At 54.7% G+C, this 13,063-nt stretch overlaps 2 protein-coding genes and 1 pseudogene across 3 annotated transcripts; 1 reads left to right on the forward strand and 2 right to left on the reverse strand.

Annotated features, from left to right (window-relative positions):
• The first annotated feature begins 1,694 nt into the window (after positions 1-1,694).
• B0T26DRAFT_731419 (fibronectin-binding protein A N-terminus-domain-containing protein) lies at positions 1,695-5,455 on the forward strand. The gene is made up of 4 exons (XM_060443058.1): positions 1,695-1,844; positions 1,912-3,739; positions 3,829-3,928; positions 3,999-5,455. The coding sequence occupies exons 1-4, from the start codon at positions 1,812-1,814 to the stop codon at positions 5,263-5,265; spliced, it is 3,228 nt and encodes a 1,075-aa protein (XP_060290324.1). The 5' UTR covers positions 1,695-1,811; the 3' UTR covers positions 5,266-5,455.
• Positions 5,456-5,790: 335 nt separating this feature from the next.
• B0T26DRAFT_t267 lies at positions 5,791-5,895 on the reverse strand (annotated as a pseudogene). The gene has a single exon. The product of its transcript is annotated as a tRNA-OTHER (tRNA).
• Positions 5,896-7,286: 1,391 nt separating this feature from the next.
• Positions 7,287-12,048, reverse strand: B0T26DRAFT_658761 (uncharacterized protein; the record flags this gene model as incomplete). Its single annotated transcript, XM_060438899.1, has 3 exons — positions 7,287-10,475; positions 10,540-10,744; positions 10,808-12,048. 3 exons carry the CDS (start codon positions 12,046-12,048, stop codon positions 7,287-7,289), a joined length of 4,635 nt encoding a protein of 1,544 aa, XP_060290325.1.
• Positions 12,049-13,063: the final 1,015 nt, after the last annotated feature.

Genomic DNA, 13,063 nt, shown 5'->3' on the forward strand with positions numbered 1-13,063 from the left:
GCCTGCTCCGGCCCTCTCAATCTCTGAACTGGCCCACTCAGGACTAGTCCTGAGCGCCACTGGCAGGGTCGAGAAAAGCTGACAGGCGAGTCAGCCAAGTCTACACCGGGGAGCGCAGCAGATCTCGGGGTTTGTCGCAACACACCCCCCTTCCTCCAGGTGGGAAATGGGGGGTGCCAGTGTGGTGATCTTGGGGGTGGTTGGGCTGTACTGTGGACAAAGCTCCCTCACTTCAGCAACTCAACTCAACTGGCTGCTGCTGCAAGTGCTGCTGCAGTAAAATCTGCAGGCTGGATGCTGACATGGCTAATCGCTAGAAGCTGTTGGACTCAATTGGTCCTCAGTTGTGCCTTCAAACAGCGTCTCCCAGCCTCCTCGGCGGCCTTTTCAAAGATCGTGGGTTGATGCCATTGGGTTATTTGGGCCCAACCCTCCACAAGGTATGCAAGCCCCATGCAAGCTAGACACTCTATCCGCAGAGTCCAGACAATCAGTGGGTAAATGTGGCCCACACCACACCTGACAGGCCGGTCACCGCCGCGCCGGAAACTCATGTGCTTCATCCAGAGGCTGCAGCCCGAAACATTCTGCTTCGCTGTCCAACTGCTCGGATGGATACATACAGCACAAGCCGAGCCAGCCAAAAAGAGATAAAGTCAATCGCTGTCTCATTTCTTGAATATCAGATTCAAAGCCGAGGTTCTCAATCTTCTCCACTCAGGCGCCACGCCCATCGATGCCGTTGTCGTAGCAACTTTCCCGGTTTTGCCGCCCCCTGATTTTCGCTTGCGCTAAGCCCGGGTGAACCCGCCCTGCGCTGGACCGCTGGACGGGAGCCCCTGTCTCGGTCCCTCCATCTGCTTTGGTTCCATGTCACATGCGAGGCGCCTGGGTTTGGCGGAAGGCTCCCTAACCTTAACCGCCCATAAGACAGAAAACACGGCGGCAGTTGACTGAGTGGCCGTTGCAAGTTGCGAATTACTATTCCGTATATGAATGGAAACTCAACTTCTTGAATGTTTGGCTGACAGGCGATATGTGCATGGCTTCGATTATGTCGCTTACTTGGCGGCTTCTGTAACAGTAAGAGTTAGAGGGCTGTTCTCAATTTCGAGTATTCATTTTGTAGTCGAGTATACAGGCCGCATTTGGAAACCAACATGGCCTGAGCTGAAGTTCCGGATACCAGCTATTCAAGCATCAGGCCGACTACCTAACCCATCTAACGGAAGAGTCTCGTCGAATTGATTCCAGTTGTCAGACTAACCTGATAAACGCGCGACGGAAGTGACACTCTCTGGTGAGCATCGATAATTAAAACTTAACCAACCTTAATTTTCAATAAGAGCTGCAATTCCAACTCACGAACCCTTATTTTTGCTCCCTCTTGCCTTCCAAGTTCCATGTTACGGACAATGAAGATGAAGACTGAGCCATGCCATTACCGCTGAGTGAGCACCATCAAACGGGGCTTGAACATACCGGTGGTCTCAAAGCCACCTCCCTCTGCCCCGAGTTGTATATCCAGAAGTCCTTTCTTCGAATTAAATTGCATATGATGCTGCCAGTCTTGTTTTTTTTCTTACCTTAGTGTCCTCGTATGGTGGAATTGAAGTCGCCGCTGGTTTGGGCGTGACGGAGCTTCGATGTATAGTGGGGCTGTCGTGAAACTCCACCCCCACTTGTTCAGGCGATACAGTACCCCGCCATGACATCTGAAGGCCTACGAGACTTTTAAGTTGGCATACAATCGTCACGTCAGACACAAACGAGCCGTCTGTTAAGGTTATCGCAAAGAGAGTATCGCCGATATGAAGCAGAGATTCTCTTCCTTGGACGTCAAGGTATGCATGCGCACTCTCTGCCTCGAGGGACTTTGGGCGTGGCTGATGCTGTGGGGCTCGCTTCCAGGTTGTCGCCCACGAGCTGTCCGAGGCGCTCGTGTCTCTGCGTGTCGCCAACATCTACGATCTGAACTCCAAGATCCTCCTCCTCAAATTCTCGAAGCCCGACAACCGACAGCAGCTCCTCATCGAGTCGGGGTTTCGGTGCCACTTGACCGATTTTGCCCGCGCCGCTGCTCCCGCGCCCAGCAACTTCGTTAGCCGCCTTCGCAAATTCCTCAAGACGCGCCGGGTCACGGCAGTCTCGCAGATCGGTACCGATCGCATCATCGAGTTTCAGTTCAGCGACGGCGCCTACCGCCTGTATCTCGAGTTCTTTGCTGGCGGAAATATCATCCTGACCGACGACCAACTCAAGATCCTGACCCTTCTGCGCATCGTTCCCGAGGGAGAGGGCCAGGAACCCCAGCGAGTCGGCTCGACCTACACGCTTGAGAATAGGCAGAACTATGGCGGTGTCCCACCGCTGACCGAGGACCGCCTGCGCAATGCACTAAAGACGGCTGCAGACCAAGCCGTCTCGAAGCAGACCAAGAAGAGGAAGGCTTCGGACGAGCTGAGGAGGGGCCTGGCAACGACAATCACCGAATTACCCCCAGCTCTTGTCGAACATGTGTTCCGGGTCACGAAATTCAACCCAGCCACCAAGCTGGCCGAGATTCTCGAAAACGAAGCCCTCTTCAACAGCTTGTTCGAGGCATTGCAGCAGGCACGATCTACCCTCGACGAACTCACCAGCTCACCGACGGCGAGAGGATATATCATTGCCAAGCCAAACCCGCATGCGCCCGCCGCCCCTACTGAAGAGGAAGAGACGCTCCAGGTAGACAAGGCCAAGTATCTATTGTATGAAGACTTCCAGCCTTTTCTACCAAAGCAGTTCGGGGACGACCCAAATTGCCGAATTCTGCCATTTGACGGGTACAACAAGACGGTCGATGAGTTCTTCTCCTCTCTCGAGGGTCAAAAGCTGGTGTCCAGACTGCATGAGCGAGAAGCAACGGCCAAGAAGAAGCTCGATGCCGCTCGCCAGGAACAGGCAAAGCGGATCGAAGGCCTTCAAGATATCCAGATGATGAATCTCCGAAAGGCAGCCGCCATCGAAGCCAACGTTGAACGCATCCAGGAGGCAATGGATGCCATAAACGGACTGCTTCAGCAAGGCATGGACTGGGTCGACGTTAATAAACTCGTCGAGCGAGAGCAAAGACAGAACAACCCGGTTGCTGAAATCATCAAGCTCCCCATGCGGTTAGATGAGAGCATCATCACCCTGCTAGTCGGAGAAGCAGAGGAACAAGAACCTGAAAACGAGAATTTCGATTTCGACTATGAAACAGACGACGAGTCGTCTGGCGAGGCCGAAGTAGACAAGTCCAAGTCGGTAGATAAGCGCCTCGAGGTTGACATCAATCTCAAAATCAGCCCGTGGAATAACGCAAGGGAATACTACGAACAGAAGCGCACGGCAGCCAGCAAGGAGAAGAAAACCATCGGCCAGTCTGCTATGGCGTTGAAGAACACCGAACAAAAGATTGCCGAGGATCTCAAGAAAGGTCTCAGGCAAGAGAAGCCAATCCTGCAGCCTATAAGGAAGCAAATGTGGTTTGAGAAATTCACCTGGTTTATCTCATCTGACGGCTACCTTGTTCTTGGTGGCCGGGACGCCCAGCAAAACGAGATGCTCTACAAGCGGTACCTGAGAAAAGGCGACGTATACGTGCATGCCGACACGCACGGTGCTGCAAGTGTGATCATAAAAAACAACCCCAAGACTCCGGATGCCCCGATTCCTCCGTCTACGCTTGCTCAGTCTGGAAACCTAACAGTATCCTGTAAGTTTTCTAGGGGCACGCTCGCTCTTCTTGTCCCCTTGATATGGTCAAATGGAGGAACATAGTGCTAACCGGTCCCTTTGAAATAGGCTCGAGTGCTTGGGACTCCAAAGCTGGCATGGGTGCCTGGTGGGTGTATGCCGACCAGGTTTCGAAGACTGCGCCTACGGGCGAGTTTCTTCCTGTCGGGTATGTATTTGGGGGTCCCGGCATTGATGCTTTATTGCTTGGGTAGTAATTGCTAACATTTGTACTCAAGGTCATTTATGATCCGCGGGAAAAAGAACTTTTTGCCGCCCGCTCTCTTGATACTGGGTTTCGGGTTGATCTTCAAGATATCGGAGCAGAGCAGAGCAAAACATGTCAAGCATAGGCTTTATGACACCGGGAACGACAACGCGCCACCTTCAGAGTTCAAGGCCGCGGAGTTTGAAGAAAAAAAACCGCCATCTGAAAGCAGCGCCCACCCCGCTGACTCGGATGAGGATTCTGACAGCGAAACCGAAGATGGAGGCGAGGAAGAGGGCGAGGGCGATAAAAGGACTAACCCATTGCAATCACGCCTATCAGGCCAGAAAGAAGTCCCGGAGCGCGAAGCACTAGCAGCTGCTGAGGCGCCAGCCAACGAGATGGCACAGCTTGGGCTGTCCGGAGAGCCTGCAGAACCCGCCCAGCAAAGCGAAGAGACGTTGAATGACAGCGCGGAAGAGGAAGAGGAAGATGAAGATGAAGAGAAGTATGACCGGCGTGCACATGCGACACCCTCATCGCGAGCAGGGACGCCGTCAACCCAATCACAACTCACAAAGGCCCCGCTCAAGCGCGGCCAGAAAAACAAGGCAAAAAAGATTGCCGCCAAGTACAAGGACCAAGATGAAGAAGACCGCGCTCTCATGGAAACTCTCATGGGCGTCACGGCAGCGCGCCAGAAAGCCGAGGCCGAAGCAGCTGCCAAGGCGCAGCGAGAAGCTGATGCTGCCGCAGCCCGAGAGCGGAAGCGGGAGCAACAGGAGCGGCTCAAGAAGCAGATTGCAGAGCACGAGGAAGTACGCCGCCTGATGCTTGAGGAGGGCGTCGAGGTTCTCGAAGAGTCCGAGGCCACGGAAATGACTGCCCTCGACGGCCTCGTTGGCACCCCGCTGCCCGGCGATGAGATCCTCGAGGTCATCCCCTTCTGCGCCCCTTGGAACGCCCTCTCCAAAGTGAAGTACAAGGCCAAGCTCCAGCCAGGCAACACGAAGAAGGGGAAGGCTGTCAAGGAGATTATCGAGCGTTGGCGTATCGCCACGGCTAAGAAGCAGGTCATAGACGACGCTGCGACGGACCCAGAGAAGATGTGGCCCCGTGAAGTCGAGCTCATCAAGGGGCTCAAGCCCGAAGAGGCGTTCAACTGCGTCCCCGTTGGCAAGGTCACCGTCATGATGTCGGGGGGCGCAGGTAGCGGCGCCGGTGGTTCCACGTCGTCTAAGAGCAGTGGCGGACCTGGAAAAGGTAGAAAAGGAGGGAAGGAATCGAAAAAGAGGTAGGTTTCAGGGCCGTTTTGTAAATCTGTGTTTTCTATTCAGAGGCCTGAGATGGGAGGTTGTTCATAATTCTTTTGGTCTACGAATATTGAGGCAAACATGCATGAGTCCTTGTAGACTACCTAGGCAGGTAGTGTTATTTATCTATTATACCACCTGTAACGATGAGCCGTTGCGCCAGCAGACAAATCAGATACCTGTTGCCTGGTACTCTAGGCAACAGCAACTATAACTAACCCTACAACATCATCGCGCAAAATCGGAGCAAGGAGCGAAGTAGATGCTAGCACCAGATATGGTGGCATAGCGTGGCCTTTTTTTTTCCTTGAAAAGAAAGAAAAAAGAAGAGAGAGAAGAAGGAAAAAGGGGGAAAGAAATACGAAACATCCCCTATCAATAAACACTTGCACGGGGGAGGAGGGAATGGGCAAAGTGCTACAACAACGCAACAAATAAAAAAAGTAAGATTTTTTTTTGCACCAGACAAAAAAAGAAAGTTGTAGATCCATCATATGGACGGAACAAGAATGACGGCAGGGGGATTCGAATCCACGCCCCATTACCGAGACCAGGAGAGTTTTGAAATTCAGGTTGTCCCGAGCCTGGCGCCTTAGACCGCTTGGCTACCTTGCCTTCGATGGATACTGGATCTGCAATCCACCCACATCTTGTGACGGAATACCGGCTGGTAGCTGGTGGCTGGTTAGTTAGTACAAGGCAGTTGATATTCATGGAAGGTTGTTAGCAGCTGGCGTTTCGGGGACTCTTATACTACATAGGGAATAGTTAAGGTAGGTAGTTATGCATCAAAAGACCATGTCATCTGCTCATGTCTTTTTTGGAACTTTCGAACTTTCCATAGTGAGACCTGGTTTTGTCTGGCTACACCATCCGTATACATGCGGCATAGTATGAGCAGGGAAGAGCCTGTCTTTGCCGTGGAGAAAGAATCTGCAGATCTTCTCAATGTGGCTAGCTATCGAGCACCATAGAGGCCGGCAATTTATCTAGAATAGTTCTGCTGCTCTCCTTTGTGTAAAGACTCGCCGCCTTCCAACACAACATACATACACACATTTATTCGTAGCTGGCCTGGGCTACCTAGATACAACACACAACACACAACACGACACAACAGAAACCACAAAGCCGCGTGAGAGAAACCTCCCGTTTAGCTTCGTCGTTTCACACGTAAGTGTGTACACACACATATACCATCATCTCGTAACGACGTGACCATATCCAAACAGTCGTTCGTAGCCAAGGCATATTTATTGGCCATGGAAATGTGAACCAAACAAACAGACAATAACAACAACAACAACAAAAACAGGGGTATTCTTCACCCATATCATGCCATCATGTATATACAGACCATGTCATCTCATGTTGACACTCAAATCCTACATCTGCCATCGCCATCTGCTGTCATGAGGGTTGGTTACCCAGCCAAGCCCTGTTGACCAAAGGGCAGCGCAGTGCTGCTATTATAATACCAATAATAATAATGCTCAAAGTAAAAAAAATGAAAAATAGTAATAGTGGCAGCGACCGTGAGGTAAGTAAGGTAGGCAGATAAGATGTGCGTGATGGGCGCCGATTAAATACAAAAGTGGTAGGTAAGGTAAGGTAGGTAAGGTAGGTAAGTCTATATCAACTTGGGACACAGAGACAGACAAAAAACTCGTTCGAAAAACACCTTCCCCGAAAATATTTGACGTTGGAGAACGTTTAGACCGAACCAAACCAGACCAAAGAAAGAAAACAAACTATACACATGAACCCAAACAAGAACAGACATACGCTCCAATGTTCTGATATGAAGATACTTCCGCCTCATGTTTCCCAATTCATTAGCCCAAAACCATGAAATACAATATCCGTGACCACGCCTGCGCCCGATATGCTAACCATGCTATTAAACCCCCGCCAAATACGTAAAAATAGGGCTATGGGACATGAATAACTACGATGCGAAACATATGCAACTCGAATCGCTGCTCCTACAAAAAGACATGTTTCTTCTATCTGATCTTTCTTGCTTCGAAAAGGCCAAGACTTAGCGCCGTGTCGTTTTCTCCGACGTTCGGCGTGGGCTCGTTCAGGATCTCCCAGCGGCGGAAGTTGAACACTGACAGCCGCTCAGGGGTCGGACGTTCGAGGCCCCACAAGGCGGCAGGCACACTCATCAGGCCTCCACCTAGCGGCCAGTTGGGGCGGTTGGGAGGTCCACCGGCAGCGGCTGCTGAAGGCGGTTTATCTCTGTGGCAGAGCATGAGGGTTTCGGTGGGGCCCGACGAGAAGCTGAAAATGTAACGGAGCCGAGCGTCCGATGTGCTATCCTTGAGCGCCCGGACACAGATGAGGCGCGAGTCTTCGGCCAGGTTGTCAACCAGGTGGCAGGCAAGGTCGAATATGCGGCTGCTCAAGGCCCTGGTGTCGATGCTAGGCCCGTGCAATGCATCAAGCTCTTGGATCAAACCAGCACACACTATTAGCGCCTTGGCGCGTAACTCGTTGCCCGGCTTACTCGCGTCAAATGTCTGCGCATGGAGCATGATGAAGGTTAATAGAAAAGGGAGCCAGTGGTTGAGCACCGGTGGCTTGGCCTCGGCCCCGGACGTGGCCAGAATCTCCCAGAGGTCGGTGAATTTGTCAACCATGGCAGGGACAAGTTGAGGTTGCCTGACCATGGAGCCGCCACGAATGATGGCGTCGACAACTGACAGTAGATTTGCTGCCATTTGGATCGTCTGTTCTAGAGGCCGCTCTGTCGGTAAGGGGTTCGCAGGAGACGGAATAAGGTCTAAGAATCGACTCTGGGCGCGGCTCTTTAGGTGGTGCGTTATCTCTGGGCTCAATGACGACAACATGCCCGTCCACGAGATATTTTTTGCCTCGATTGCCTTGTCCATGGCGTTTGTGAAGAGCTCGAGGTGCGATTGTTGCCGCTCGGCAGCCTCTTGGCTGTTCTGATCATTGGCTAGGCTCAAGGAAAGCTTCAACTGGCAAAAGGGCAGGGTGAACTCGTTCGTGAGCTCTAGAACCTGATCAAAGGTGACACGGGTCTGTGGGTCTGCCGTCGGGATCAAGAACCTAGTTGTTATGCAGTCGATCCAGCTGCAAATATGGGAATCTGGACCCTTGATAGCCAACGCCCGGGCAACGCCCATCGCGTCCTTCAGCACGAGCAGCCTGATTAGGGAAAGCAGGCGGTCTTTGGTATCGGCGTCGTCCATTGGTAGGTTTTCGGTATCGTTCTGAGCCCGGGCGTACGAGTACTCGGCCAGGGCAAGGCGAATGAGGCTTAGAAGCTCCTTGGGATGGTCTTGGTGCGTCTGGTCCTGGAGAATACAGAACCGGTAGCACTCTTCAGGTAAGAGGAGGTCGTCTTGTGGTATCGGCGTCATGAACAACTGGAGAGCCTCTTGCATGTAGCGAGTCCGGTATGTCATTTGCACAACCTGCGGCCCAGAAGCACCCGGACCAGACGGACGAGCAAACCCCGTTCCTTGGGCGCCCGGGGACTCTGCCGTTGTTGCCAAGATAGTTGCCATGCTCAAACAGCCCACAGACACAAGGAGAGGAAAAATCCGCAGGATTGATGGTCGTTTGCTGATCGTGCGAAGATAGAACAGCCATTTGGTCATGATACCGTCGAAAGATTGCACATCGAACATACGCAACCGGGTGAGGAGGGCACTGTATCTGCGCTGTTTGTCGCCAGCCTTGCCCCAGCAGCTCTGCAGCCGCTGGGCGACCGCCTGGAATAGGCGGTCCATGGTGTTGGGATCAAGACTAGTGCCTCCAGCCAACAACTTCTCGATCTCCTCTACCAGGTCGCCATCGTCGTCGTGGAGGCGAGCCGCCATGTTGTCCGACACGGGCGAGCACGCATCTACAGGATTCCGACGGTCGCTCACTGCCAGATCCATCTTCAGTTGCGCGGCCAACGCCTCCTGGCCAGGGATTCTCGGAGAGAGGCCAACGAGCGACGCAAGCAGCGGCCGGGCCCCTATCCCCTGGTCTTGAACGACAGCCTTGAGTCGCTTGTAGAGACCGTCAAACAGAGGCTTCGAAGCGTCGAGTGCGGCGAAGACAAACAGGTGGCGGCTAACAGTGTCGGCAATCGCGGCAAGCACGTCAACATTGGACTGCTCTGTCAGTGCTTTTAGGATGTCGACGCCCATTGAGAAGTCTTCGGTTGCTTCGAGCACAGCCCGGATAGAGCTGAACATGGCAGGGGACATGGTGGACCCTCCCTCCTTCTCCTTCTGCTTGGTGTTGGACCTGAGGATGCGTCGAAGCCAATAGCCTATCTCGGCTTTGAGCCCCCGGCCGCTGATTCGGATGCGCTTAGACAACTTGCCGAGCGTCAAGGGCTTCCGTTGCAGGATAGGGTCCGCCGCATCTATCGGCAACCCCAGCGTATGCATCACATGCTTTGTGGCAAGTTCGACATCTCGTGCTTCGTCATCCACGCTGAAAGAGGCGCGCAAGAGCATGCCGCGCCTGGTGTTTTTCTGCGACCCGGTAAGGGCATGCGTCGGAAGTTCAACAAAAAGACGCGTGCCCACGGGCCCATCGGGGAGCACATCCTGCGGTCTGGAGAGGCCGCCGCGGGCGATGAGCCACTGAACATAGCGAGGGATGGAGAATATGCCGGAGCGGACAAGCTCGCACGCCAGGTGGTAGAGGGCATCTTTCCGACCTTGCTCTTCGAAGATATCCGTGTCAAGGAAGTCCAAGACTGATCTGGTAGCGTCAACACCGAGGGTGCTCCAGTGACGCAAGATGCGGCTCGCGACATAGACCTTTGCAAGACCGGGCCTGTACAAAGACGTACACCACTCGAGGAGAGCCTTGGCGAGGGCCGCCTTGTCTTGGGAAATATCCCAACACTGGGCCGGAAGGTCACCGGGCATCGGTGTTTGCAAGGTCCTATCCAGCATCCGAACCAAGCTTTGGCGAGCGGCAGGCTGGGACCTGTTGGCCGATGCTACGAGTTGCTCGTTTCGCTCGTTAATGATCATGAAGGAGGCTTGCCGGGCTTCGTCACCAGCAGGTAAGCAAGCCCTTAGCGAGTCCCGATACTTTGACCAGATAGACGGAGAGAGAAAATTCTCCGGGCTGCTTAGTATCAGAGAATTGAGTAGCAGCGACAGCTTAGAGAACACAGGGGTAAATAGGTCTTTGTCTATGTGGTTTTGGATCTAGGATAACGTAAGCGCGCTTGCCAACCAAAGGACAAGAAAAGGGGCTTGGGGTATTAAGTACCACGCAGTTGTGACTGATCAGGGCAGTGACTAGCCGACGACCATACTTCCTCAGCCGAAGCAGGTCGTTCCGGTATATTTGAGTGATGAGTATCCACATGGGGAGTTTGCCCTGGTGGCTGTTCTCGAGGCTTGACACGAGCCACTCCATGTAGTGTTCACGGTCAAGGAGTTGCTCGGCGTAGAGATGTGTTGCCAGCCGGATCCTGTCGAGCCATTAGGCCGGGTTTCGGGGGGGAGGGGGGGGGGGGGGGGTTACGACGACTTACGCATAATTCACCTTTGCTTTCCAGTCCTCTTCGTCAAAGGCAAAAGCGACGCCCTCGATGAACTGCTCAACGCAGATAGTCCATTCTCTGACCCACCTGGCCTCGCCTCCCATGAGATAGGGCCCCTTTCTCTTGGTAGCTCGCAACTCGTTGGCACCGACACACTTTGTCAGCCAAACCGCACGATCGGTGGGCACGTTCTTGTTCAAACACTGATCGAGCATGACCTTTCCCCGGATGCCGTGAGGTATGGTTCGACTCAAGCGGCGGAGCGAGATGGCGGGGTTGGCCAAATCCTTGAGCCACATTTCACGCTTAGTGTCTGTGAGGGTGACGCGAGGAGGGGGTTTGAAAGTGGAGGGCGCCGTGATCTGCCCCCCGTGTCTCCTCTGCCCTAGCACGCCCGTGAAGATAGTCGACAGCACGTGCAACCCGCTTTTGTGTTTGAGGGCTGTTGACAGTATGGATTTGGCCTGCTTCGATTCGTCCTGGGCCGGGGACGCCTTATCAAAATGACCATGCCGGATGATGGACTCGGACCACTGATCTTCGGGATGGCCGCCAGACCACGGGAAGAAATCGGCATGGCCGACCAAAGGCGGAGGACCGAGATTACTGCCGGCACCCGAGCCCGATCCCACGCTCGCTGCAGCTTCGTTCTTGCCAAGGACATTGTACCGTGGAGCGATCGCGGGGATCTCGACGGTGTAGGGTTTCGGACGGGTGTCCTTCTTGGCGGTGGTTGCAGCGGCAGACGCAGGTTCCCGGCGAGGCATGTCGACCGTGAAGCGGTGGCGGCGCTGGGGCATGGGCAAGGGAGCATCAACGTCGAGAGTAGGGGCTTGAGTCGAGAAGCCAGGGCTCATGTCGCTCAGGTCCGAGGGCTCGGTTGGCGGTGCATTGCTGCGCGAGGGAGTGGCGGGCTTGGAGGACTCGATAGCGTTGGGAGACTCGCTGAAGGCGATCTGGGTGATGACAGAGTCGGGAGTGCCGTGGGACAGCTCAAGCTTGAGGCGCGAGCCACCCCGGCGCTGGGACGGGAAGCGGGGCTGCTGAGCGGCATCTGCCGGATCGGGGGGGCCCAAGTCGTGGAAGGTGGTCTCCTTTCGAATCGGCGAGGGAGGCAGATACTGCTGCGATAGGGCACGCTGGTGCGCCGGCGGCCGCTGCGACAGGCTCGGGTTGCTGAGCTTGCGCTGGGGCGGCCGCTGCTGGACGCCCAATGGGGGCCGGGAGGTCATGGTTGGGATAGCTGCCAAAGCGCCATGCCGCAGGATATCGCAATGGTTGAGCTTTAGGGGAGGGGGCCGTGAAAGCCCGTGGCCGTTGGAGCGCCGACGGCGGCGGCGGCGGTGGCAGCGACGACAACGCCAAGGTCGTCGACGACGACGACTGGGCCGAGGGTGGGACGACGACGATAACAGACGGGATGGCGGGAATCAAGTGAAGTCGGACGACCGACGTCCCAGTACCTTGGCAGACGGCAACGTCGCACTACTGACTGCTTGCTGTCGCGAAGCCGCAGCCTAGGCACACACCTGCCGACACTAGACTAGACACACAGAAAGGGAGAGACGGAAGACGAAATGGAGCGGCAGCGGCGAAGGACGGGACTACCGTTCGCTATGTTGGCATTCGGTAATGAGGCCGCTCAGAGCAGAGGTAGGACGGGCCAGAAGGCGGGACCAGGCGTCGGAGCCGGAGCCCTCAGGAATGGAAGTCGACGATGGGGTCGGAGACTGTCGTCGGGTCGGGTTTCGCCTTTCGAGCAAGGTTCCCTAGCACGAGGGAGCGCTTTGCAAGGATGGCGTGCGCGCCGCCGTAGTTGCCCGCGATGCCGACCGACTGCGCCCGCGGCTCGATCTGGGTAAGCACTGGGGCCACTGGCTGGGGGGTGTTAACGTCGGGCTAGGTGGGCGAGAGGGTACCTGGGTGTCAAGTAGCTCAGGTGCGTCCTGGGCTGGCGACCCGTTTGCTGCACAAGCCCGACTGCCTTAGCTTAGCGCTTTTACTACGAAAACGGAGCTGCCGTGCAGGGGTGTGTGCCTAAAGGCATGGCCTGTGCTGGGCTTAGGTTGATAATAACTGTCACCGAAAGAAAACCTAGGCTTCTCTCACTGAAACGATCAGCCCGACGCCAGACAAATACAAGCCAGTGTAGGTAAATAAATTCCCAATTGTTGGGATTTCCATCAGTACTAGCAATAAGACACTGCACCTTGCACTTTCCGCCGGCGAGGGTTACCCCAGCTTTCA

The sequence above is a fragment of the Lasiosphaeria miniovina genome, assembly GCF_030549165.1.
Source record: "Lasiosphaeria miniovina strain SMH2392-1A chromosome Unknown B0T26scaffold_8, whole genome shotgun sequence".
Lineage (NCBI taxonomy): Eukaryota > Fungi > Ascomycota > Sordariomycetes > Sordariales > Lasiosphaeriaceae > Lasiosphaeria > Lasiosphaeria miniovina.

Bases quoted from the DNA above. Each gene is read 5' to 3' on its own strand.
- B0T26DRAFT_731419 (XM_060443058.1), top strand. From the start codon at position 1,812: ATGAAGCAGAGATTCTCTTCCTTGGACGTCAAG. The intron at 3,740-3,828 runs GTAAGTTTTCTA...CCTTTGAAATAG, and splicing joins TGGAAACCTAACAGTATCCT to GCTCGAGTGCTTGGGACTCC. The intron at 3,929-3,998 runs GTATGTATTTGG...TTTGTACTCAAG, and splicing joins GGCGAGTTTCTTCCTGTCGG to GTCATTTATGATCCGCGGGA.